The sequence below is a fragment of the Musa acuminata genome, chromosome BXJ1-6 (assembly GCF_036884655.1).
Source record: "Musa acuminata AAA Group cultivar baxijiao chromosome BXJ1-6, Cavendish_Baxijiao_AAA, whole genome shotgun sequence".
Lineage (NCBI taxonomy): Eukaryota > Viridiplantae > Streptophyta > Magnoliopsida > Zingiberales > Musaceae > Musa > Musa acuminata.
The window spans coordinates 13,873,766-13,896,865 of record NC_088332.1 but is presented as its reverse complement, the minus strand read 5'-3'; the positions used below and the strand labels follow the sequence as shown (position 1 = coordinate 13,896,865).

The following is a 23,100-nucleotide window of genomic DNA, read 5'->3' as shown; positions in this document are numbered from 1 at the left end:
ATAAGCTGTCAATGATAGTTCGTTGATCAAACATGAGAAATCTTGCATAGCTCGCAAGTAGATGACATGATGTATAAGATAAAAAATGTAGATCAACAACACAAACAATTTGTTCAATCATCGTACAATCAAAATCAAATAACACTTTTCGCAAGCGAAGAGTGTAAGCAAACATATGTAAATAAAAAATAGATTTGACATACTTTTATGATTTATGGTATTCAATTTCAAAACACTAATACTAATTGTAAGTATAAAAAATTATAATTATGCTATTATACATAAAATCTTAATACTATAAACTGAAATCAAATAATGATAGATCAAATATTATGATTCTATATGTTTTGATGCTATTCAGAAAATCTTTATATGATCTACAAATGCACTATCGTCTGATCCAAAAGAAACAGCTATGTTGATCTACAAAGAGAACTATACTTGACTTCTCTTCTCCTCGACCATTATAAGCGATAAAGATCTATAATCTCTCGATGTATAATATAATGTCACATCACATATTTAGTATGTAGGAGGTTTTGTATATTTATAAGTGATAGCAAAGGATATAGAATAAATAATCAAGAGAATCCTTCGTCAAAATCTCATTACTATTAGTCTTCTTATTGTTGTCGATAGCTATAATAAAAATTTAATCAAATATATAATATATCTTATCTAATTAAATAAATTATATAATCTAACATGTTATATCTGAAAATCTTGATTATCTTCTAATGACTTTTTCTTCCTGTAAAAAAGACTGCTAATTTATTTAAAGACACATAATTCCAGCATTAAAAGTCATGGCTAATTATCATTTGCCATTATTTTTATTTTTTTATTACTTACTACTACTGTCCTCCAATTTTCATCACCTACGCATTATTTGTCTATATGCAACAAAATGTGGATTATATCAAGTCTTCTTATAAGAAAAAACAATAATGAGGATCTTAATTATTTCTAATAACAAGAACTAAACGCAACTCTCAGATCTTGTCTGCGTGTGTAACACAAGCTATTGTCTTACCCTTAACCTTGCATTGCACGAGAACACAATGCCTGCAACTACACTCTTCACTCATCACCACCACCACGGAGAGAAGAGGTTAGTTATATATGAGCTTGTGTAAATATGAGCCGCTTGGCTGCGGCTACGTAGCTTGCTGTGGAAACCCACACTTTATTACGAGTCTCCTTCCTTTGCTTTCAATGTTCTCTAAGCTTTCTGCACTGCAACTCATCCAGATACAGAGATCTGACTTCCCCCGCCCTTATCTCCTCTCTTATAATTCCCTGTATTCCCCCTCCCCCCTCTCTAACCCTAACTTTCTACACTGCGATAGTAGCCTCTTCCTGCCATGAAGCAAGCCACCGTCATCCTCGTGGCGATAGCCATAACGGTAGCTCTCGCTCCGACAGCCATAGGAGACATAGGCGGAGGCCGGAAGAGCCGATTCCTGGCGGCGACGGACGCGAACGGCAAGAAGAAGTGTAGCATCGATCCTTCTGCCTGTTACAGCGCCGGGAGCCCGGGGCAGCGCTGCTGCGGCGACCAGTGCGTCGACACGGGCAGCGACCGCTTCAACTGCGGCGAGTGCGGCAGGCTGTGCAAGTTCACGCAGGCGTGCTGCGGCGGCAAGTGCGTCAACTTGGCCGTCGACAAGAAGCACTGCGGGAGCTGCTTCAACCGGTGCAACAAGACCTGCTTATATGGGCTGTGTGACTACGCTTAAGTCACACCACTCTTACTCTCAGGCAGATTAGACTCTTAATCTATTGGTTCCAATGCCGATAAATGCGTCCATGTAATTAGCGCTGCTCTTTGAGCTCCATATAATTAAATGAAAATGAAGGGTTATTATGTCATCACATATAATATCATTTTTAATATTTTATTAATGATAATTAATGGAATTTTTAATTTTTTTGAATCTATCTATTTGATGACATCAAATAGACAAAATAAAGCAATTAAAAATTATGAAAAATATGGGCAAATTTTTGAAAAAAGAACTCTTATTCAGTATATTTTTTATCTAATGCATAGAATATCCTTTTGATTCCTTTTCCGATCGATCGATTTGTAGGATGAACATATTTAATTATAATATTTTTAGACTATGTCATAAAATTTTTATATAAATTTTACATTACATTTTGACACTATGCTGATATATTTTTAGTAATACTAGTGAAACAAATATAGTATTTTTAAAGTATTACTAAAAATATTATAGTATAATATAAAATTATTGCAATTAGAACAGTTAATCTTAAGGATCCATAGGAAAAAGAAGAAAAAGAAAAAAAAAAATAGGTGGATAAGATATTTCAGGTACGAAGTAAAAAAAGGAGTGATGCAAAAGAATTGGGAAAGAGCCCATAATAGATTTTTTTTTGAGAATATACCTTAAAAAATTCAAGTTTATAATATAAAATTAAATCGATCAATTAATAATATAAAGATCTAGAATATTCCGTACCGGCCACGATTTCGTCTCCTTGGCGACGTAGAAGCCGGTGGGTTGGTCGTCGCTGCATGCCATGCTTCGAGTTGTTGCTTCAACACTTGCACAGCCACCCGCAGAGGCTGCACCAAATCCACGCCGTTCTCATCACCACTGGCTTCCACCTCGCTTCCCCACCGCGCGCCCTCCTTCCCATACGGCAGGGAAGCAGCGCCGTCTTCTTCTACAACTGCCTAATACGGGCTTGCCTACGCCACCGAGACCAGCCCGATACCTCTCTCCGCCTCTTCGCCCAGATGCTCGCCCATGGCGTCCGGCCCAACCGCTACACTTTCCCCTCTCTCCTCAAAGCCGCCGCCGGTGACGCCGCTTCCTCCCCCTCCTCCGGCCGTGCCATTCACGCGCAAGCCGTCCGCCGAGGCCTCCTCCTCGACGACTTCACCAACTGCTCCCTCGTCGATTTCTACGCGCGAGTCGGCGATCTCGGTTCCGCTCGGAAGACGTTCGACGAATTGCCTCAACCGGACTTGGCCTCCCGCAACTCGATGCTCCACGCGCTCTGCGTCCACGGAGATCTCGCGGCTGCCATCGCGCTCTTTGAAAGCATGGTCGACGGGAATGTCATCTCCTGGACGAGCCTCATCAATGGGTACGCTAGAAACGGCGAGTTCCATGAGGCAATCGACCTCTTCAGGAGATGGATCATACAGAAGGACGTGCCCTTGAGACCCAACGAAGCCATGTTGGTTAGCGTCCTCTCCGCATGCGCTAATTTGGATCACAACAGAGCTCTGTTTAGAGGCTTGGAGATTCACGGATTCATCGTGCGGAACGAAGCACCGTTGACGGGATTCGTAGGGACCGCATTGATCGACATGTACAGCAAGCACGGTCACTTGGATTATTGCACAGATGTCTTCCAAGCAACCAGGGAGAAGGAAGTGTGCACTTGGAATGCGATGATCTCGGCGTTAGCCCGGAACGGGAGGGCGGCCAGTGCCCTACAACTGTTTGATGCAATGACAGCCTCAAGGCTGCGGCCGAACCACGTGACGTTCGTGGCCGTGTTGACAGCCTGCGCTATGCAAAAGCTTGTAGACCAGGGTCTGAGGTGGTTCGAGTCGATGTCCACCGAATTCGGGGTGGTGCCGCTGATGGAGCACTACGGGTGCGTCGTCGACCTCCTGGGAAGGGCTGGCTTCTTGAAGGAGGCGATGGAATTCATTAGGAGGATGCCTTTCGAAGCCGACGCCTCGGTTTGGGGTGCTCTTCTGGGGGCTTGCAAGGTCCATGAGAACGTGCAGCTTGGGGATGGTGTAGGGAAGCAGTTGATTGAGCTTCAGCCTTGGCCTGCCGGCCTCTACATGGTTCTGAGGAACATATACGCAGGGGCCGGACGATGGGATGATGCTGCTGGAATGAAGAAAGCGCTGCAGAACTCAGGGATAAAGAAGCCCACAGGGTACAGTTGGATAGTCTCCGGCGACTGCGTTTGAAGATAGCATCATCGACCATTAGAGAATACTTGAAGAGACCAAGGAGCAGCAACACACACCACCAGAACATCCAACTTATAGCACATTTAGTCTTTGATGCCGGTGTTTGGTTATGGTACGTGCATGCTGGTTTCGTTTACGAGCTTAAGCACATCATTTAGCCTTTTGGGTTGGAAGCAAAACATCGTTGTTAGATGATCGCGTAGACAAATTAATTATGTATTTTAGAATAATTAATAAATTAATTATCTCGTAAAATCAGATTATGATGACGAAGGGCCACATAGGTATATGAGGTGGACGAACATGTTCTGCATGTCGATATCATCAGGTCGCTTTTCACTTTGTACATCTCAATTAATTTAGGGGAATTAACTGACAGATGTCAACTTAAATGATATGAATGCATCGATCTTAGCGTATTTGTCTTCCTAAAAATTGTTTTTAGAGATCAGATGTTGTTGCCTTCAATGGGCATTGGGGTAATGTCTTATGTTATGAAAAAACTTTATAAAGGATAAATGATGAAAGATGAATTCAAACACCTTTCAATCATTTATCGAAATCTTTCTCAGTTAGTTAATATTTTTAAAAATATATTAAATAATAACTTTTAATTAGTAGATTTTATACATCATGAAATTATATCGAATTAAGTTTTAAACCCTCAAATATTTATAAAAATCTGAATTATTTTAGAGGACACCTGATGAAATGGATAAGATGTAGGAGCAAATTTATTAGATAGCATAAATTTATTGATTGGTTCTCAATGATGGTATGTTTATCTATGGACATAGTTTTATTCAGGATTAATTATAGATTATCTATGTAATTAGTTATCTTTAGCTTCTCGTTATTTATATCTTCAAAAGTTACATTAAGATATCTATACTTATAAAAGTAAAATATTTAATTTTATTTTTTAATATATATATATATATTTATTTATTTTTTTAATCTTATAAAATTATTTTTTAATCCTACATAAGAATCTCAATGTTTTACTAAGTATAAAAATCTTAATATAAATTTTAAAAATATACGAATCGAAATATTAAGAATAATTAATTATAAAAAATAATATGTAATTAAATGTGCATATCGAGCATCCTCGAATCTTATTTTTGTAAAAACCTTACGTACTGGGATCATTTTTATAAATTTAATTTTTATTTGGAAAAAGAACAACGACAAATGGAACACCCTACATCACGAGACTACATTACCTGACGGGACACCGAGTCGTACTTTGGGTCAATCCCCACGTTCAATTTCGCAACCAGCAGTGGTCAAAATCCGAGCCGGCGGAGTCGCATCACACCAAGAACGACAACGAACCCAGTCAAATCCAATGCCTCGTACTCCAGGCTTTGACCGCTCTTTTATTTGGTGGGTTGAATTCAGAGAACCTGCGACGAGCTCCAACATCGACCTCGATCTCCCACCACGTGAGCAACGAGTTCGGCCGTTTAATTCCGCCGGCAACGTGCGTTTTGTTTGGTGTGACCTCATCATTCGCACCCATGCCTTTCTTAAATTCTCTACTTCACCGAAACAAATACTACATCGAATTTGCATCTGATTGATTACTCATAAAAACGAACTGTTTCATTCGAAGATTTGTATATTCATTAGCCAACATTAATTTTCTGTTGATTTGCTGCCTTACTTCCCCACCGTCTACCCCATTAATAAATCACGATCATGCATGTTAAATAAATCACACAAATTGCGATGACTTCAACGGTTGTCACAAACGACATGTTCAATTAGATGGTTTTGACTCCTTCCAAATTCCCCATTGACATTTATATGGTCTACTCCGAGCTTTTGACAAACCCCTTGGAATTTCTCATGAGAAAGTTTCAAACTTAAGAAAATATTAAAAGGGGAATTAAGAGGATAGTATGATATTAGTAAGAATTGAAAGAATAAAATTATTCATAATTCAATAACCTTAAGCTTTTGAGTTGAATTAATACCGATCCTAAACTTTTGGGTTGCACATAATGTAGTTCACCAATTCGATTCGAACGTAACACCAACATGACTCGATATAACGACCAATCATAAGGCCATTAAGAATAAGCCGGCGGCTACTTGTAGATACCAACGTTCTTCCTCCCATCTCTTCTGTCCGCATTCAAGTTTCACTTGTCCAATTAATTCGACATCCAGAAAGTACTTCTCCCTCCCATCATTGCAACAGAGCCCGTCCCCACTCATATCAGACTCCAAAGTGGATGATGAACTTCTCTACCTATACAAACAGGGCCACATAAAGGCGGTTCATAATAAAACCAATCCTAATGGATCAATCCAAGAATATAGCTAGGTGCCATGAATCTATCTAATCTAATCGTCAACAATTGCGAGACGCAATGCCAACCTCTTGAAGTCTTGGTAGATCACCTATCAAGCATATGCTCACATATGGGAATAAATTAACAGCATCTACCACTCTCCACCTTACTCCACTCTTCTGTACACAATTTTAATAGGCGGCATATCCACCCTTTATCTTCAACCCAGCACTGGCATCACCGCTACGAAGATAAGTATCAGAAGCAGAGGATTGAGAAATAGCTACTTAACACATCAAGCAGCTTTGGCTGCACGTGCCATGCGTGTTGGAAAGGTAGCTGGTCTGCTGCATGTCGTGGAGCATGTGTCTTTTACTTTTCCATGCAGATTTATTTTGCTCGGTTTGGGAGGTGGTCAGGGAGCGATGTACTGATTGACTTCAACAGGCGCGTGCACGGCCGCCTTGGGCCAGCGGCGACTTTCTGTGGCCGCCCAAGTAAGAAGAGAATCAAAGCGCGCACGCCAGCAACCAACCCAGAAAACTTCCACCCACATATATATATGTGAAGGTCCTCGCTGAGTTCCGTTCTTTCTCAAGACGAGGTCACACGTCGAACACCTCGGTGACTATTCGCCTTCTCTTGAGCCATGGAGATTGGTGAGTGGCGCCGTGGCCGGATCATCGGCCGCGGAGCCTCCGCTACCGTCTCCCTCGCCACTTCGATGGCCTCCGGCCAGGTCTTTGCGGTCAAGTCCTCGGAGCTTTGCTCCCTACGCGGGGAACAGAGGCTCCTCTCCGCGCTGGATTCCCCCTTCGTCGTCTCCTACTTGGGGTTCGATGTCGCCCCCACGCACGCGCCCGGCGCTGGTTTCCACTACAATCTCTTTATGGAGTACGCCCCCGGAGGCTCGCTATCCGATGAGATCAAGAGGCAGAGCGGTCGGCTCGACGAGCTCGCCATCCGGTCCTACCTTCACGACATCCTCAGCGGACTGGTTTACCTCCACTCCAACGGCGTCGTCCACTGCGACCTGAAGAGCCAAAACGTTCTAATTTGCTCCGATGGGCGGGCGAAGATCGCCGATTTCGGGTGCGCGCGTAAGGTTGATGGTGACGAAGAACGCCATCGGCCGAGGGGCACGCCCATGTTCATGGCGCCGGAGGTGGCGCGAGGGGAGGAGCAGAGCGCGCCGGCGGACGTCTGGTCCCTAGGCTGCACAACCATCGAGATGGCCACGGGGCGGCCGCCATGGCCGCACATGGCGGACCCCGTCAGCGCCCTCCACCTAATCGCCTTTTCCGCCGACGTACCAGAGTTCCCCAGCTGGATCTCCGCCGAGGGGAAGGACTTCCTGAGCAGGTGCTTGAGAAGGGATCCCCGGGAGCGGTGGACGGCGGAGCAACTTCTCCGACACCCATTTGTTGCCGCTTGCTTTGCGTGCCCTCGACCCGACTCCGGCACAAATTACGACCGCGTTTCACCCAGGAGCACTCTCGATCAGGCCTTCTGGGAGTCGCTTGCCGACGAGGGCGACGAGGCGGTTGGAGAACCATCGGAGGATCCATCCGAGAGGATGCAGTGCTTGATCGGAGGCGGCGCTCCTAGTTGGACGTGGCATGACGGTTGGGTGACTGTGAGAAGCGACGCCGGGGAGGACAGCCTCCCGGCGACGGGTTCCATCACCGAAGACGACCGATCAGTAAACAGAGGGGATAGCGGCGGCACAAGCAGCCGCGATTTCATCTACAGCACTGATCGCATCGACATCGAGCATGTCATGGCCGATGTTGATGACACGAGCATTGCTCGAGTAGAAGAGGGAATCGAGAACCAAGTATTCACGTGTAAAAGAGAGGTCAACTTAGTTAATGGAAATTGCCATTTGGTCATCCACAAGGACCGAATTGACATCCCAAATTGGCCTTTTTGGCTCTGCGCATTTTATCTTTGGCTTTCTTTAATATTCTCCTTCTAACTCTCAATCACGGGACAGGATAGGTTGGCCACAGACTGGATCCAACCTCTAGGTTAGATCATCTAATGCGGGCCTGATGAAGGCGATCAAGATCCACACCTCATTCTTTTCTTTAACTTAAATTACAGCATAATTTAGTTAAGTTCCTCGATGATCTACCTTCATCTTATGAATGTGCTAACTAATTTATCTGGTAAAGATCTTATCGCAACATCGTAATGTTCTGGATTCAAATACTATTTTCATTATTTATCTTAAAAAAAAACTAGCAAATAAAGTAGGAATAGCCTACCACACTACTTATCTTTATAAAAAATAACAAGTAAAGTAGGAGCAGCCTACCACACCTCAAACAATAACAAACTAGAGGGAAAGTTAGATGGGAGAGAAGCGTGATTGGTGCTCCTAATCTGTTCTATGGCCACCTGCCGCTGTCACAGTAATTCGCAGCATATACAAAGGAAAAGGCCACAAAAGTAGGAAACTGCATTAATCAAGTATATCAAATACGTAGTCTGGCAGCCTAGCCATATTTTTCTAATGGGTCTCTTTCAAGCTCTAAGCTTTACGATCAATGTCAACCCCAACCCATTATGTTAAGTTGACAAACCAATTTGCATAAAGAAGAAGGATACAACAAATGCAACCACCATAAATTTCTACTAACTAGTATCTTAATCATGCTTTACGTTTAGTAAGTCTTACTAAATTAAAGCCCTAAAGATATGTTTTGTTGCCTATCCTGTTCTAACAAGCAGTTCAGTGTCTTTAGATTAGCTAATTTGCAACAATTTACAAGCCAATCTGACTATAAAACATTCGAATCCAGACTAAAACGAACAGTTTCAGTCAATATTTAAAATATGGTGATATCCATTATTACTTAGCTTCCAAGTTATCTAGCTCAACTTATAATATTTTTTTAAAGAAATTCTTAATGATATCCTTTCAGAAGAACATGTATAGACAAGAACAAAAGGAGATTGTCAAACTAAAAACATGATCTGTGACTTGGGTTGGTCCCAAAAAAAAAATTGATAAAAGTAAAAAAGAATATTATAGTTCTAAATAATCACCTTCTACTACTAGGCATTTCTATAATATAAACTTGATTTTATAGTTAATCCTAAATTATATTTTTCTATTCAATTTTAATCTTTAATCGCTAATTACAATTTCTTAGTTACATATATCTTAAATGAGATCATGGATGATGGTAATATTAATTGCTCTTGTTACAATTTATATATAAGGAAAATCCACTAATGATATCATTTGACTATATCATTTGATTCAACCCAATTAGGGTAATTTAAAATTTTTGTTACAAATAAAATATTAAAAACCTCATATTATTGACTGAGGGGAAAGACTTCTGATCTCATGAAATTCAACTAGGTCACCACATAGAAACAAAATGTTGATTCTAAATGTTTTCTTTTTTTATAATAATTTGTATTAATATTACGACACAATATATAGGTAAGAAATCAATTTCAAGGTAATGTTACACCAATAACATAATAAAACAAGCATACAGACTAATACATCATATGATTCAAGATATAATGTACAAACATAATAGTAAAAATAATTGCAAGAACAGTATGCAAATTTCAGAAATTTGTAGACTAGAGTAAAAAGCGTGCTCACATAATTTAGAGGTCAATACTTACTGATGAATCTTGAAGTGCATAAACATCATACTGGGCATAATCCTCCAAATAACTCCATAATCAATCTGATAAAAAAGAAGGCCACTAACATGAGAGATCGATTCAGCTGGCACACTGCTACTCCTTCGATCATTTTTCCCGAGTGTAATGACTATTGTTATTAGATCAGATTAATAGCAAGGGAAAAAGCAACATCACTTGATTTTATGTCTTCAAGTCAGAGACCTGCAGGCTTTAGTTCACTCCTACGCGATTTACGGAGCAGATTAAATAAGGTTGTAATTTATCCACCTAATTCTTGCAGAAGCTGGTTCATAATCGAAATTGCATTCTACAATCTTGGATCAGTATATCTTTTTTGAAAGCGGAGGAAAATATAACACAATTTCAAAACAATGAAAACCAAATAACCAACCACCAATGTGAACTAAGTAATATCAAGTACAGTGACCATCCATAAGAACTGCACAGTTTGCAAATAAAGATTCTAGATAATACCTCTTATCAGATTCTTCTCTCCATTCAACTTGGTTTGTCTGTAGGGATTTAATTCCTTTGCAATATCCCATAGGGATCCTGGCAGTAGCTGTTCATAAAGAGACATTAGTGTAAATAATTTAGCATTTTATGGTTTTTTATCTTTCTAATGGAATATGCTAGGTTTCCACAATAACCTAAACCAACGAGTAAAATTTGCAGAGTTACAAAGTATTATAATGGGTCGGTAGAAATGATATCATCAACTCTGTATGTCTTTTCATGTGCACCATGGACCAGCTCACATCCATGCATTGCCCTCATCTCAATGAGGCGAGTGGAACCAATAAGAACATGTTCAACAGCATGGTGGGAGACTATCCAAACTTGATCCCACACAAAAACCAAATCTAGTTCTTGCAGATTTATGAAGAAACATCAGAGACTTAAATAGAAGAGATAGTGATTAAGCCTCATGTTTTAGATCTCAATCATCAAGATCTGGCACATACAAGTTTGTTGACTAGAGCTATTTTGGTTATTTAACAAATCAAAGCAACTTTTCAGATCCCTTGAAATGGATTAAATACTGTGGATTAAATTGACATTCAAGATGTGGTTATCTTAGCTCAGGAAGGGTGTAGAACTGATAAGGAAAATAGAGGATTATACACCCTATATCCCCAGATCAAGAAACTTGCAAATTCTAAAACTAACAACTAGAAAACTGAGGTCAAAAGTCTTCCTTCAAATATCCCAACCTCCAATTTCTTGCCTTATTTGCCATATCATCCAAGTATTGTCTTTAGAAAGAAGAAACCTATGGAAAATCTTCATCTTCCCACTTCAATGTTGCTTCCTTAAGAAAGTAACAATCAAAACTAAGCCATATACCTCAACTTCTGAATTTAATAATTATTGATAAAGAATTCACATGATTTAATAATTAATTATAAATACTCTGGACCAATTCATATACCAAATCTGTATAATTTACTGACTCAAGGATGCTATTAAGCCTAGGTTATATGAGCTTCTTATCTTATATCTTATCAAGATTTTTTGGTCCTCTCAACGTTCTTTATCTAAATCATATAAGAAAAATAACAATTCATTGACAAGAAAATCAGGGTCATCTGCCATTTTGGAGAAGTTTGAGATTGTTTTGTTGTGTGTTGTATAGTAATTTTGGTCCGCATCACAAAATAAATTGCTTAAACTTTAATATATTAGTTTCTTTTACCAAATATATTAGCCTATGAAAAAAATACCATCCTGTACATTCTAGTCTTTGTATCGATTGAAACTTTGCATGGATGGATAGCTTAGATACCGATTAAATGTGTCAAAAGATTTGATGAAAAGTTTATTTGCAAACTCATGGTAGCTCAATTGACCTGACTCCAGAAATGAGAAAACTAACAACTGCAGCCAGGTCTCCAGGTGCAACTTCATGATCTTTTCACAGAGCACTACCATCCTGTACATTATAGTCTTTGTCAAACCTCAGATCGATGTAAGTGGACAAAGAGAGTATTATACTCCAGGAGATACCAGTCGATATTAGTCAGAATAGATAGATGATCTATGAATAAGATATAACTTAATTTAATAACAAAAGTAAACTGTTACCAGCCAAATGGATCAAAGCATTGAGCTCAAAAACTCTAATCGATATCATCCTTGTATCTGCTTGAATCTGTGGAACTCCTGCACAAAGTGATGAACAACCAGAGTAAATCCACCATCCAATATTTCAAGATGCAAATCGATAAATAGAAGCCCAGTCTACAAAGAGCACTTGTCCAATGGGTCGATAAGATGGATAAATTACTCACGCTATCGATCAACGTCAGAAATTGGCGACACAATCAACCAAACAATAATAAGCAAGCCAATACCGTTCTTGAATTTCTTCGCATGCAAGCCAAGAAATGTGTCGGACGAATTATCGACAAATACAAACTCAAGCATAGTTTCCTTCCAACCTCAAAAGCAACCGACCCCATGCCGTGCATTCTTAATGAGGGTTCCGCGATTGCAATCCCGCGAAGATATTATGCAGCATGGCATGATTAATTGGAAGCCCTAACGCGTCCCGGATAGAGTGGCAGAACGACAGAGAAGCAGCGCGGGGGAACTATGAAGAATCGGCCACAGAGAGAGATCATTACCTGGTCGATTACGTCCTCAGACGAAGAATGGCGCCGGAGCCCTCCATCGACGTCGGCTTCTCGACCACGGCGACGCGCAACAGAGCGGAGCACAAGGAGGACGAGAGCGAAGACTCGGCTTCACAAAAGGAGCGACGAAGATGTAGGTGTGCCCATCTATCCGTCCACCGGCCCGTCACTTTAACCGCAACCATTCATTCAAATCAATTTCACCGCGAAAAGCTCCAACTGACGACGCACATTCGTTTTTTAATTCAAATCAATTTTACGTAGGGTAGGTTTTTTTGGACGAAAATATCCTCAATCCTTTACCAAAATAAATCACATATGTTATTTAAAAAATCGATAATTAATTATCATAAAATTTTACAAAATAAAATTTAATATTAATTATCTGATTCTAAAATAATAATAATAATTTTTTATTTTTTTGAGAATTTTATGATAATTAATTATCAAAACTAAGAATTTTTTAAATAGTATCAATGATCAAGTTATTTAAGTAAAAATATAACAATATTTTCATCTAAATAAAAAATATTATCTCAAGTAAAAACGAATATGGATGCAGAGATTTTTCTCGGTATAATGTCCTTAATTTTGTCTATTACATTATTTTTAAAAAATAAAAACAACCTTAATATTTAATACGTTGCGTGTTACTTATTTTATGCATTTGGTGACGTCAAAATATTTTGACCGAAGAAAAAAATATTGCTATTGGAAAGGAAGGAATCCAATGCTGCTGTTATCCTATACAATATAAGTTCATCATAACATTCATTATATGCTATTAAACTCCAATAGAAAAGGAAAAAAATGTGTTGAAGTTGAAATTGAAATCGAAATGGGTTAACGGTTTAGCCGAAGTTTTAGTTCGAGAAGAAAGATCGAAACCACTTGAAATTTCCAAATATGCTTCATCCCCATTACACCCAATCTATTATTTAAGAAATATCAAATTAACAAAAAGAATATTTAAATACAATATGTTGTTGTCCATCCAACATATAAGACGTGAGCGAGACCGACACCTGAACAAGTTAACCTCACAGAAAGTAGTAAGTCTATCTTGAAGCTTAGACCATAAGGCATATCTTATTTGTCAATGTCTATAGTACACTTATAAGCAAGATTGTCTTTTTAAGCCATCTCTCCATATCCATTTATACGATCACAAGGGAAATGTGGCACATCCATGTTATAGATAAGCTTGCGACTATTAGAATGAAAACATTGTTTAAGTAAACCGTAATTCCAATACCCATTATATAACAAATCGAATACCTATTGATGTGCATTTATCACGGGAAACATCAAAACAAGTAGGTTTTATAGATATAGAAACATCAAGATGCCAATTGTTCTTAATCACATTTATCTGAGCATCCAAGGAACCTTAAGAAGATTGACTAGAGGAAATTTTCCTAACTTTCCAAAGACTCCCTCACAGACATTTTAGCGAACACATTCCCCGCACTCGGCTGAAGGAAACTACCACAGCAGTCGCGCAGGTGGCGCGTGAAACCCACCGCTGCGTAACCACCCCGAGCGAACAGACGCAGCCATGCTTTAAAATTCGTGGGCCATGATGAGACGAGGACGTGAGCTGGGAACTTTATACTTCAACTATACGTTACCTTTTGCCGAGCGGGAGAAAGCGGAAGGTGGCTTAGCCGTGGCAGGGACTCTCTCAACCGTCTGATCCAATCAGGACGCCAGGGGGCAAAATAGCAATCACGGTGTGATCAGAACCCAAAGCTTGGTTTATGCCTCGCATTCTTTCTCCTCATTCTTACTCTGGTCATACCTTTCCTCTTCTTCCGTCTCCTTTGGCCGGCACCTCGTTATCCCGGTCTCCGATCGCCATCTTCGTCGACAAGAGATACCCCGTCAATAGCACCTGTCCGCTCTCCTCAAGGTCTTAGATCCATCGCCCGATCTCATCGATCCATATATATATATCCCATGGCGGCCAACAAATTCGCGACTGTATTGCACCGGAACAGCCACCGGATGGCGTTGATACTGGCATACGCGATCCTGGAATGGGCCCTCATCATCCTCCTCCTGCTCAACGGATTCTTCGCCTACCTTATCGCCCGGTTCGCCGACTACTTCGGCCTCAAGCCCCCCTGCATCTTCTGTTCGCGGGTGGACCACCTCTTCCAGTCCGATGAGGGCCGGCGGCGGTGCGCCCTCCGTGACCTCATCTGCGACGAGCACGCCGCTGAGGTCGCCAAGTTGGGTTACTGCTCCCATCACCGGCGGCTGGCGGAGGCCGGGGAGATGTGCGAGGACTGCTCCTCCTCGTCCCGACCCGTTGAGGTCGCCGTCCTTTCATGGATGAAGCGGATTGAGGAGGGGGAGAAGGATCTGAGGTGCTCGTGCTGCGACGTCGTCCTTGAGAGCGGGTTCTACTCGCCTTACCTCCTCGTTAGACCTTCCGTGGGCAACGTGGAGTATGACCAGAAGGGGAACTTGGTGAATGAGTTCGTTGTGGGCGATCGCAAAGTTCTTAGGGAAGATGATGCCTTGTGCCAAGAAAAGGTGGAGAGCGGGGAGTTGGTATCCGAAGATCAAGCTGATGGACGCCATGAGGAGGAGGAGGAAATTGGAGAAAAGTTTGGTGGTATGGAAGCGATAGGCACTATCATTTCGGAGAGAGAGGTGGAAGAAATAGAAACCCTCATCGAATTCTCTGATGCCGGCCGATTGGTGGAAGATGCTTCTTTGGAACTCCTCATTCGGTATCCAGAGAACATACACGGTGAGGACAGGTTGGTTCCAGTGGAGCTGATTGACTCAGCGACCATGACAAATAGGCATGTTGCATATGCGTCTGGCAAACAAGATCAGGGAGAGCTTGGGCATGCTGGTGAAGCTATCAAAGTTCTTGATACCGGAAGCATCGGAGAGGAGAGAGAAGCAGTAGCTTTTCTTGGAGGAGGGACTGATGTTTTCAAAGTGAATTCTTCTGGATATGGTGAAATGCAGCAAGATGATAGGCCGTTTGACATCGGCAGCATTGCAGAGGAGGAGAAAGAATTGCTTTCTGCTACAGAGATGGCTGATATTGTTGAAGTGAATTCTTTAAGGAATGATGGAGTGGAACAAGAAGTGATGGTTCTTGATGTTGGATGCATCATAGAGGAGACAACATTGGCATCTGCTGTAGGGAGTGCTGATGTCACCAAAAAGAATTCTTCTGAGGATGTTTCAGCGGAACATCAAGTTGTTGGTCTTGAATATACAATATGCATGTCAGAGGAGGAAAAGACATTGGTTTCTGCTGGAGAGAGGGCTGATTCTGAGATGGAAGGAGGCCAACAGCATGCTGTGACTCTTGATAAAAGAAGCATATCAGATGAGGAAATAACATTGACTCCTTTCGAAGAGAGTGATGATACCATTGAAGAGAATTTTTCTGATGTTGATAGAGCCCAACAGAATTCCATGACTCTTGATTTAGGAATCATTTCAGCGGAGGAAAAGGTTTCTTCTTTGCATATATTGGAAGGGGATGACATCCTCGAACAGAATTCTGTAGTTCTTTCTGCTTCAGAGCCTACTGGTGAATGCTTATCTGATCATCAAGTTGTTGCTTCTCTAGCAACACCAATCATAACACTAAAGGATGCTGTTGTTATTCAAGTGGAATCATTAATGGGCGAGGAAGATCTTCCTAGAACACATGGTAAGATGATTTGTGATTAGAGAAATAATTTAGTAGTCAGTTATTATTTTGTATGCTTATCAATATTGCTCCATCCCAAAATCAAACATAACTTATATTGATGACAACAGCTTATGAAGAAGAAAATAAATTGATCGATGTGGAGACCAATTGTGAAATATCTATAGGGAGTGAGATATGTGACCAGGAATACATGGATCATGCACATCTTCATGAGCCAATTCTAATGTCAGAAAACACACAGGATCAACAAACAGAGAGCTATAATGAGACGACTGCTACAGACAAAGGTAACTATTTCACATCAGCCCTTTTAACCATCTCATGGACAGTCAACTTTTTGTCATTTATATACGACTGCTTATGCTTTTTTCTTATGCCTTGATTATTTCTTTTGTTTGTTGAAGAAATATCAGTCACTGAAACTGAAGCAATTATGATTACAGTGGAGAACCCAGATCATGTAGATGAAGTTGTATCCCAAGAAAATAATGAGATTGAAGAGGAGAGGGCACCTGAAACACCAACTTCGGTTGATGGCATTCATGGTTTACATAAGCGGTTCTTATTCGGAAGGAGAGAATCAGGAACAGAGTCTCTTGATGGAAGTGTTGCTAGTGAGTTTGAAGGGTGTGAGACATTGGCTGTAGATCAGCTCAAAGCTGCTCTGAAAGCAGAACGGAAGGCCCTGAGTGCATTATATGCTGAGCTCGAGGAAGAGAGAAGTGCCGCTGCCATTGCTGCTAACCAAACAATGGCAATGATTACCAGGCTTCAAGAAGAGAAAGCTGCGATGCAGATGGAAGCATTGCAGTATCAGCGGATGATGGATGAACAGTCAGAGTATGACCAGGAAGCCTTAGAACTCCTGAATGAACTGATGATAAAAAGGGAGAGGGAGAAACAAGACTTGGAGAAGGAGCTCGAAGTTTATCGAAATAAGGTTCTACATTATGAGGCCATGGAGAGGAGACGAATGACAAAGCATAAGATCAATGGTAAGGCCAGAACATCTGCTTCATCAAGTGCTGAAGACAGTGATGACCTCTCCTTTGAGTTCCAGGAAGGAGATGAGCATACCTACAGTCCTGATGAAAGCAATCAAAATACTCCATCTGATGCTGTGTTAATTTCAGGGACAGATCAAGGCACTGAAAGGCATCTGATCACACTTGAGGAATCATTGGCTGATTTTGAGGAAGAGAGGCGATCCATACTCGAGCAACTGAGGGCATTGGAAAGTAAACTTTTTACATTGGATGGTGAGGACTCTCATGATTCAAAAGTCATAGACCATGTTTCAGATCAAAATGGCCATGTTTCAAATGGACATCGTGAACCTCCAGGTGATGATTTACATGATTATGCGAACGGTTTCTCAGATGAACTAGAAACTAACAGGAAGCAACCTAGTGAAAGAAGAAACATGGGCTTTAAAGGAAAGCGGCTTCTTCCTCTCTTCGATGCCATTAGTAACGAAAATGAAGATGATATATGCACCGAGGAAGGAGCAGCAGATGCTTCTCCTGAAACAATCTCAAATATTGCAGAAGAGCAGAAAAAGCTTGCAATTGAAGAGGAGGTTTATAACATCAATGAGAGGCTACATGCTCTTGAGGCTGATAGAGAGTTTCTTAAGAATTGCATTGGTTCCTTGAAGAAAGGTGACAAGGGAATACATCTTCTTCAGGAGATTTTAGAACATCTTCGTGATCTGAGGGATGTGGAACTTCGAGCCATGAACTCCTATGATGCTTTGGCTTCATTATCTGCCTAGTGTGCACACAAAATGAAGGTAATTTCATCTTTTTAGATGCCATATTTATGGTGCAGGCAAATACTGCTTATCATAATTCCGCTTGCTACTCATTACAGTTTCAAACTGCTTTTATATTTTTACAGTTGGGTCTTCCACATCCAATTTCCACAAAAATTCAGTGCATGTACTAGTCACAAGTTTAACATATCTACATATCAGCATAAACTGAAAAGCAAACACACATGCACACACACCCAACGTAAAGAAATAATAAAAGAGATGTCCCACCTACAGGGCATTTACTTGTCTGATTTTATTACAAAGGCCATTGAGAAGAGACAAGCTTTGAAATTCTTATCCCAGCAATCTTTGAACTGAATGGATTTCTATGACAGATGGAGGCTACCTTATCGGAGTTGATCAAACATCTGAAATCTAGTTGCAACAGTAACCATGGTATACAAGAAATGAATGAATGAGTCATGGTATGCAGGTTGGTCATACCAGGGGTGGAACTGAGCTCCTGGTTCTGTATTTTGTTGGTTGCTTTACAGTGTGTGGGAGCAGACCATGGATGGAAGCTGCTTTCCCAGGCCCAGCTTTTTGTGGGGCTTCCTTTTGTTCCATTTCTTTTCCTTTTTTTTCTTTTCTTTTGGGCCCAACCCCTTTGCTGTGGGGCAAGGTGGATGAGGCAGGGGAGGGTGGTTGGCCAGCCACTCATAATGTCATTGTAGTAGGAATCATGGCTTTCAAAGTTGTACAGAAGTTTAAAAGGAGAAAGTAGGGTGAACGCACTTCCTTGTGTTCTTTTTTTTATTTTTTTTTTCTTCACTTCCTTTTCCTATAGAGGGAAAATGATAGCTGTATGCTGATCTTTGAGTAATGCTGTTTGAATATAATCAATATGTTCTGTATGTTTGGTCATTACATTATGTTCTTGACCCCTCAAGAACTGTAGTGGTCCTTGATATGTGCCTTTGATGCTCTCCACATCCATTTTTATACACAAAAGCTGATATCACTGAAACACCATAATGTTTGCTAGCTTTTCAGTGAGGACAGGTCCAGCTGGTTACTTATACCTAATCCCAAGGTGGGACCATCAGGAAGAACAGGTAATCTAGGTGGGGTATGGCCTTCAAGATGTGCACATGCAACTTGATTACAGAGTGGCCTGGAAAAGGGAACTGGGGATTGCTTTAAGCATCAGTAAAACACTCTCATTCCTTGTGGTACACACTACCTATGAATGGACCTACCTAAAGGCATCATCTGTAAGTGTCACAGAGACTGCAGTTGGAAATATCTTTCTGGTGTGGAGTTGATGTGTGATTTAAGATTAGGTTTTGATCAATCTTTCTTAGCAGTAGTTTGCAAAAGTGGAAGAAGGGACATGTGGCCCAACAACCCTAAAACATGGCACTTTACTCTGCTGCTACATTTGTCCTCAGATTAGTGATCTCATTCTCATGTTGGCCAGAAAACCTGCAGTATGTGGCCATCAAATGTCAGCCAAGTGATTGGCATTTATACATTAAATTTGATATCAATTTTGAAGCTTCCTCGGCTTCAATCCACACACAATACAAAAACATCCAGCTGAGAGTAATCAGTTGTCTTGTCATGTCATGGTAGACAACCAACTAGAAGCCCTACAGAAGCATTCCAAGAGCAACAAAAATGAGAGAGAGGAGGGAGGTTGGTGGACTTGTCTGCAATGGTAGACACACACACTTTTGGCTTTTGCAGCCTTTGACTCCAAGAACAGACACATCTTCCAACTTCTTCTACCTTGGTGTTCAGATTGTGCAGGTTCAGCAAGAACAGAAAGAGAGTGGGGTAATACTATCAGCTGTTGTTGATTGGATCAGTATCTTTGCTGGAGTTGACAGAAGGGTGAGTGTATCAAATTTATATGTCATCACAGTAAATCTGTAGAGATCATTTATATATTATATATTATCACAGTGCTAGAGATCATTTATTAAACATCATTTACTTTATGTAGGCCTTGAAATTATGATTGGATCCGTTGTTGTCTGAATCCAATTCATATCCAACTTTAGATTAAAACATATGGTCAGATCCGAGATGGAAGATCAGAGTTGATTGGATCTCCCTTTTTTTTTTTTACAAATATCATAAACTTTCAAAAAAGATTAAAGTGAATCTTGTTGAACGAGATTGAACACTCATATTGAGCACTCTAAGTAGCTATAGACATGTCTTTCACCTCTTTCTCTTGGGCCTAAACGGATGCGGATGCACATGCAAGTGTGGGTTGTATGCATATGAATCATACTTGTAACGTTTTGTACTTATGATCTCTTTCGACACAAACATAAATCCTAATCTACTTGCTGAGTGAAGGGATTGGATTCTCACTAATGTTTAACATTCTTGTTTATGTTTTATTCGTCTCGTTTTAAGACGAAATATTCTCGTGCCAATATATTTCGATATCATATGATACGATCATCTATAAATGATAATGCGAATGCTATCGTACCGATATATTTTGACATAATATGATAGAATCCTACTCTAATACTCAAGTCAAATAAGGTTTGAGTTTATGATAAAGATGAGATAGAGAATGTGATGAGGATAGTAATTATGATAAGACTCGGCTGACGTCAGATGATGCCTTACGCATCAATCGACGCGACAACACCTGGTTAAATGGACCAGAACGTCGACCGAGGCGTATTAACGCTTGCTCAGGCTCGGTTCTTCACGTTAAGCCAACACCAATGTCAGTCGTTACCAGCCTGCCCCCTACAAGCGGGCACATCAGGAAACAATAAGCTTCCCTATAAATACCCTGACATTCTGAACGGGAGGGGGAGGAGGATACACACAAAAAGACTTCTTCATCTGAAACCCCCTTCACGTCATCTGACTTGATCGTCGGAGGGGTCAGGTCGAGCTTCCTGACCTGACCTTTGTGTAGGTGCGAAGCCGAAGGTTCCCGCGGGACGCGCAGGCGATGAGCTCTTGCCCGGAGGAAACGGCCACCCCGTCCCGATCGGATCACCGCACCCGACCACCTCGGCGGGCTCGAGAAACGTCCTAGGGAGATCCCCGTCGTCCGGACCCGAACCGAGCCGCGTCAGTCCCGAGGCCACGGCTCCAAGTTGTTTCCCACGACAGAACGAAAAACATTTAAGAGATCGAATTTTATATACCATATGCGGAGACAGCTTTGTATTGTCGGGAATGATCGGTGAAGATTGTGTGTCCGGACAATAAATTGCAGCTCCATTTGGTGGATGACTTCTTATAGCATTTTCTTCTAATACTCGACAAAACTGCAGCAGTGCAGTTGGTTCGATGGGTACGATTAGCTGAAGCTGTGACTTATCGTGGCAATTTAAGCTCTAATCCACGAGTCATATTACATATAATGGCAAACGATAACATAACATTGTGTTGGAATCGCGTCAAGAAGAGGAAGACACGTGACCGATGATGACAGAGGGGGACGCTACACGGCGGTGACGGCAATCTTCATGCCGGACTCGCAGTGGCCGGCGAGGCTGCAGATGAAGTGGTTCGTCCCCCGGGCCAGCGTGACGCGGTCGTTCCCGGAGGTGAAGACCCGCGCGGCTGGAGAAGCCGAGCAGCTCCTGTACCCCGCCGCGCTCACTGCCACCACGTTGTGTGCCCAAGGGTTGTACCTGAACTCTGCATCATTATTGAAATGTTAAATTAAGTATTATTATGATTTTGATTCTTAAGTTTTAATTATGATAAGAATTAAGGTTAATTATATATTAACTTCTGTAATTGGACTCTATTAGTATTACGATTTTTGTATTTAAAAAATCATATTAATTTTTTTTATAATTTTAAAATAAAATAAATAGTGTTAGATTAACACGAAAATAAATGATAAAAAGATAAATTTAGTATTCATTCCATTTCTAATAACTTTATCAGTAAAACGATAATTCCAATATCCCAAGTAATGAAAATAAAAAGAATATTAAAATTATCTTTCCGCTCACCTTGATGTTATATGTTGTGTTATGTTATGTTTTTTATCAATATAATTAATAATATTAGAACAAATAAAATAAAATGATCTTAATATAATTTTTTTAAATGCACAAACTACGATGATCCAAATATATGAGATAATATGTAATTAACCTTAAGAATTACTCTTAAGATTAGTAAAAAAAATCTTAAATTTATCTATTTATATAAATAAAGACTCATGTAATATTTTAAACGTATAATCGAAAAAAAGAGATGGATATAAAAATGAGAGATTGTAAGTAATCATATATAATATTTAATATGAGTTTTATTTATTTATTTATGATTTTTATTTTTTTTTATGCTCATATCTTTTTGGAGAAATTATAATTTACGTCCATTTTGTTAGTATTTTTTTAAAGATAATAAACCGGATTCGAACTCACCGAGTACGTCGCCAGCCCTAAAGCGCTTCCCGCTGGGCCAACCGGCGGTGCTGAAGGTCCAGCCGCCGCTGTCGCCCACGACGAAGGTGGCGGCCCGGGCGACCTCGCTGTGGACGAGGAGGCAGAGCAAAGCGAGCCCCATCGCCACGGCACTGCCCCTTCCCTGAGCCATCACCCCTACAACAGACGAGCAGGAGAGGTTGTGTGGAGCGACGGAAAGAAGAGGTGGCCTCTTATGGGCATTGTGGTTGTGGACAAGCGGAAGAAATCGCGGTGTGAGCAGGCGAAAGAAGACACGGAAATGGAGGGGAAGGGGTGGTGATGTCATGGTTGTCGCTGCGTTCTCTGCCCTTCCGGCATTAACGTGTCGCTACATGCTACCTTCTTCTGTGCTCTACACCATGGTAGTGTAGCTTCTCCTGCGCTTGGTTGGTATTCACGGGTGCATTCACTTGGAGGGGATCGATGCCATTGTTTGGAATTGGGAGCATGTTCGTCAAAGATAAAAGGCAAAGGAGATTCCAATCAATCATCGTTCTTCATTCGACTGCTTGCTATAATGCAATCGAATATGATCGATGCCATTGTTTGGAATTGGGAGCTTGTTTGTCGAGATAAAAGGCAAGGAGATTC

The 23,100-nt window shown here is 40.9% G+C and overlaps 5 protein-coding genes and 1 long non-coding RNA gene across 8 annotated transcripts; 4 read left to right on the top strand and 2 right to left on the bottom strand.

The window, feature by feature from the left end:
* Positions 1 to 1,364: 1,364 nt before the first annotated feature.
* On the top strand, positions 1,365 to 1,739 carry LOC135677456 (stigma-specific STIG1-like protein 3). Its single transcript, XM_065189816.1, has one exon. The coding sequence runs from the start codon at positions 1,365 to 1,367 to the stop codon at positions 1,737 to 1,739; it is 375 nt and encodes a 124-aa protein (XP_065045888.1).
* A 767-nt stretch (positions 1,740 to 2,506) lies between these two features.
* Positions 2,507 to 4,408, top strand: LOC135677727 (putative pentatricopeptide repeat-containing protein At1g10330). Its single transcript, XM_065190104.1, has one exon. It carries the CDS (start codon positions 2,546 to 2,548, stop codon positions 3,968 to 3,970), a length of 1,425 nt encoding a protein of 474 aa, XP_065046176.1. The 5' UTR covers positions 2,507 to 2,545; the 3' UTR covers positions 3,971 to 4,408.
* Positions 4,409 to 6,853: 2,445 nt separating this feature from the next.
* LOC103988028 (mitogen-activated protein kinase kinase kinase 17) lies at positions 6,854 to 8,323 on the top strand. The gene has a single exon (XM_009406521.3). It carries the CDS (start codon positions 6,926 to 6,928, stop codon positions 8,252 to 8,254), a length of 1,329 nt encoding a protein of 442 aa, XP_009404796.2. The 5' UTR covers positions 6,854 to 6,925; the 3' UTR covers positions 8,255 to 8,323.
* A 1,463-nt stretch (positions 8,324 to 9,786) lies between these two features.
* LOC108953139 (uncharacterized) lies at positions 9,787 to 12,719 on the bottom strand. The gene is made up of 4 exons (XR_001978546.2): positions 12,582 to 12,719; positions 12,040 to 12,117; positions 10,429 to 10,516; positions 9,787 to 9,995 (listed from the first exon to the last, which is right to left on the bottom strand). It is a non-coding gene; the product is annotated as an uncharacterized LOC108953139 (long non-coding RNA).
* A 1,614-nt stretch (positions 12,720 to 14,333) lies between these two features.
* On the top strand, positions 14,334 to 18,961 carry LOC103988027 (myosin-binding protein 2). 3 transcript variants are annotated; one of them, XM_009406519.3, is made up of 4 exons: positions 14,334 to 16,278; positions 16,389 to 16,568; positions 16,725 to 18,073; positions 18,433 to 18,961. In XM_009406519.3, exons 1-3 carry the CDS (start codon positions 14,550 to 14,552, stop codon positions 18,053 to 18,055), a joined length of 3,240 nt encoding a protein of 1,079 aa, XP_009404794.2. In that variant the 5' UTR covers positions 14,334 to 14,549; the 3' UTR covers positions 18,056 to 18,073; positions 18,433 to 18,961. The 3 variants fall into 3 exon arrangements, with proteins under 3 accessions (XP_009404794.2, XP_018683566.2, XP_009404792.2); XM_018828021.2 differs by having other exon boundaries at positions 16,695 to 18,073; XM_009406517.3 differs by having other exon boundaries at positions 14,335 to 16,278; positions 16,686 to 18,073.
* A 2,448-nt stretch (positions 18,962 to 21,409) lies between these two features.
* LOC135677726 (chemocyanin-like) lies at positions 21,410 to 22,876 on the bottom strand. The gene is made up of 2 exons (XM_065190103.1): positions 22,468 to 22,876; positions 21,410 to 21,724 (listed from the first exon to the last, which is right to left on the bottom strand). The coding sequence occupies exons 1-2, from the start codon at positions 22,793 to 22,795 to the stop codon at positions 21,525 to 21,527; spliced, it is 528 nt and encodes a 175-aa protein (XP_065046175.1). The 5' UTR covers positions 22,796 to 22,876; the 3' UTR covers positions 21,410 to 21,524.
* Between the last annotated feature and the right edge of the window lie 224 nt (positions 22,877 to 23,100).

Bases quoted from the DNA above. Each gene is read 5' to 3' on its own strand.
- LOC135677726 (XM_065190103.1), bottom strand. From the start codon at position 22,795: ATGACATCACCACCCCTTCCCCTCCATTTCCGTGTCTTCTTTCGCCTG. The intron at 21,725-22,467 runs GTGAGTTCGAAT...ATAATGATGCAG, and splicing joins TAGGGCTGGCGACGTACTCG to AGTTCAGGTACAACCCTTGG.
- LOC103988027 (XM_009406517.3), top strand. From the start codon at position 14,550: ATGGCGGCCAACAAATTCGCGACTGTATTGCACCGGAACAGCCACCGG. The intron at 16,279-16,388 runs GTAAGATGATTT...TGATGACAACAG, and splicing joins AGATCTTCCTAGAACACATG to CTTATGAAGAAGAAAATAAA. The intron at 16,569-16,685 runs GTAACTATTTCA...TGTTTGTTGAAG, and splicing joins GACGACTGCTACAGACAAAG to AAATATCAGTCACTGAAACT.
- LOC103988028 (XM_009406521.3), top strand. From the start codon at position 6,926: ATGGAGATTGGTGAGTGGCGCCGTGGCCGGATCATCGGCCGCGGAGCC.
- LOC135677456 (XM_065189816.1), top strand. From the start codon at position 1,365: ATGAAGCAAGCCACCGTCATCCTCGTGGCGATAGCCATAACGGTAGCT.
- LOC135677727 (XM_065190104.1), top strand. From the start codon at position 2,546: ATGCCATGCTTCGAGTTGTTGCTTCAACACTTGCACAGCCACCCGCAG.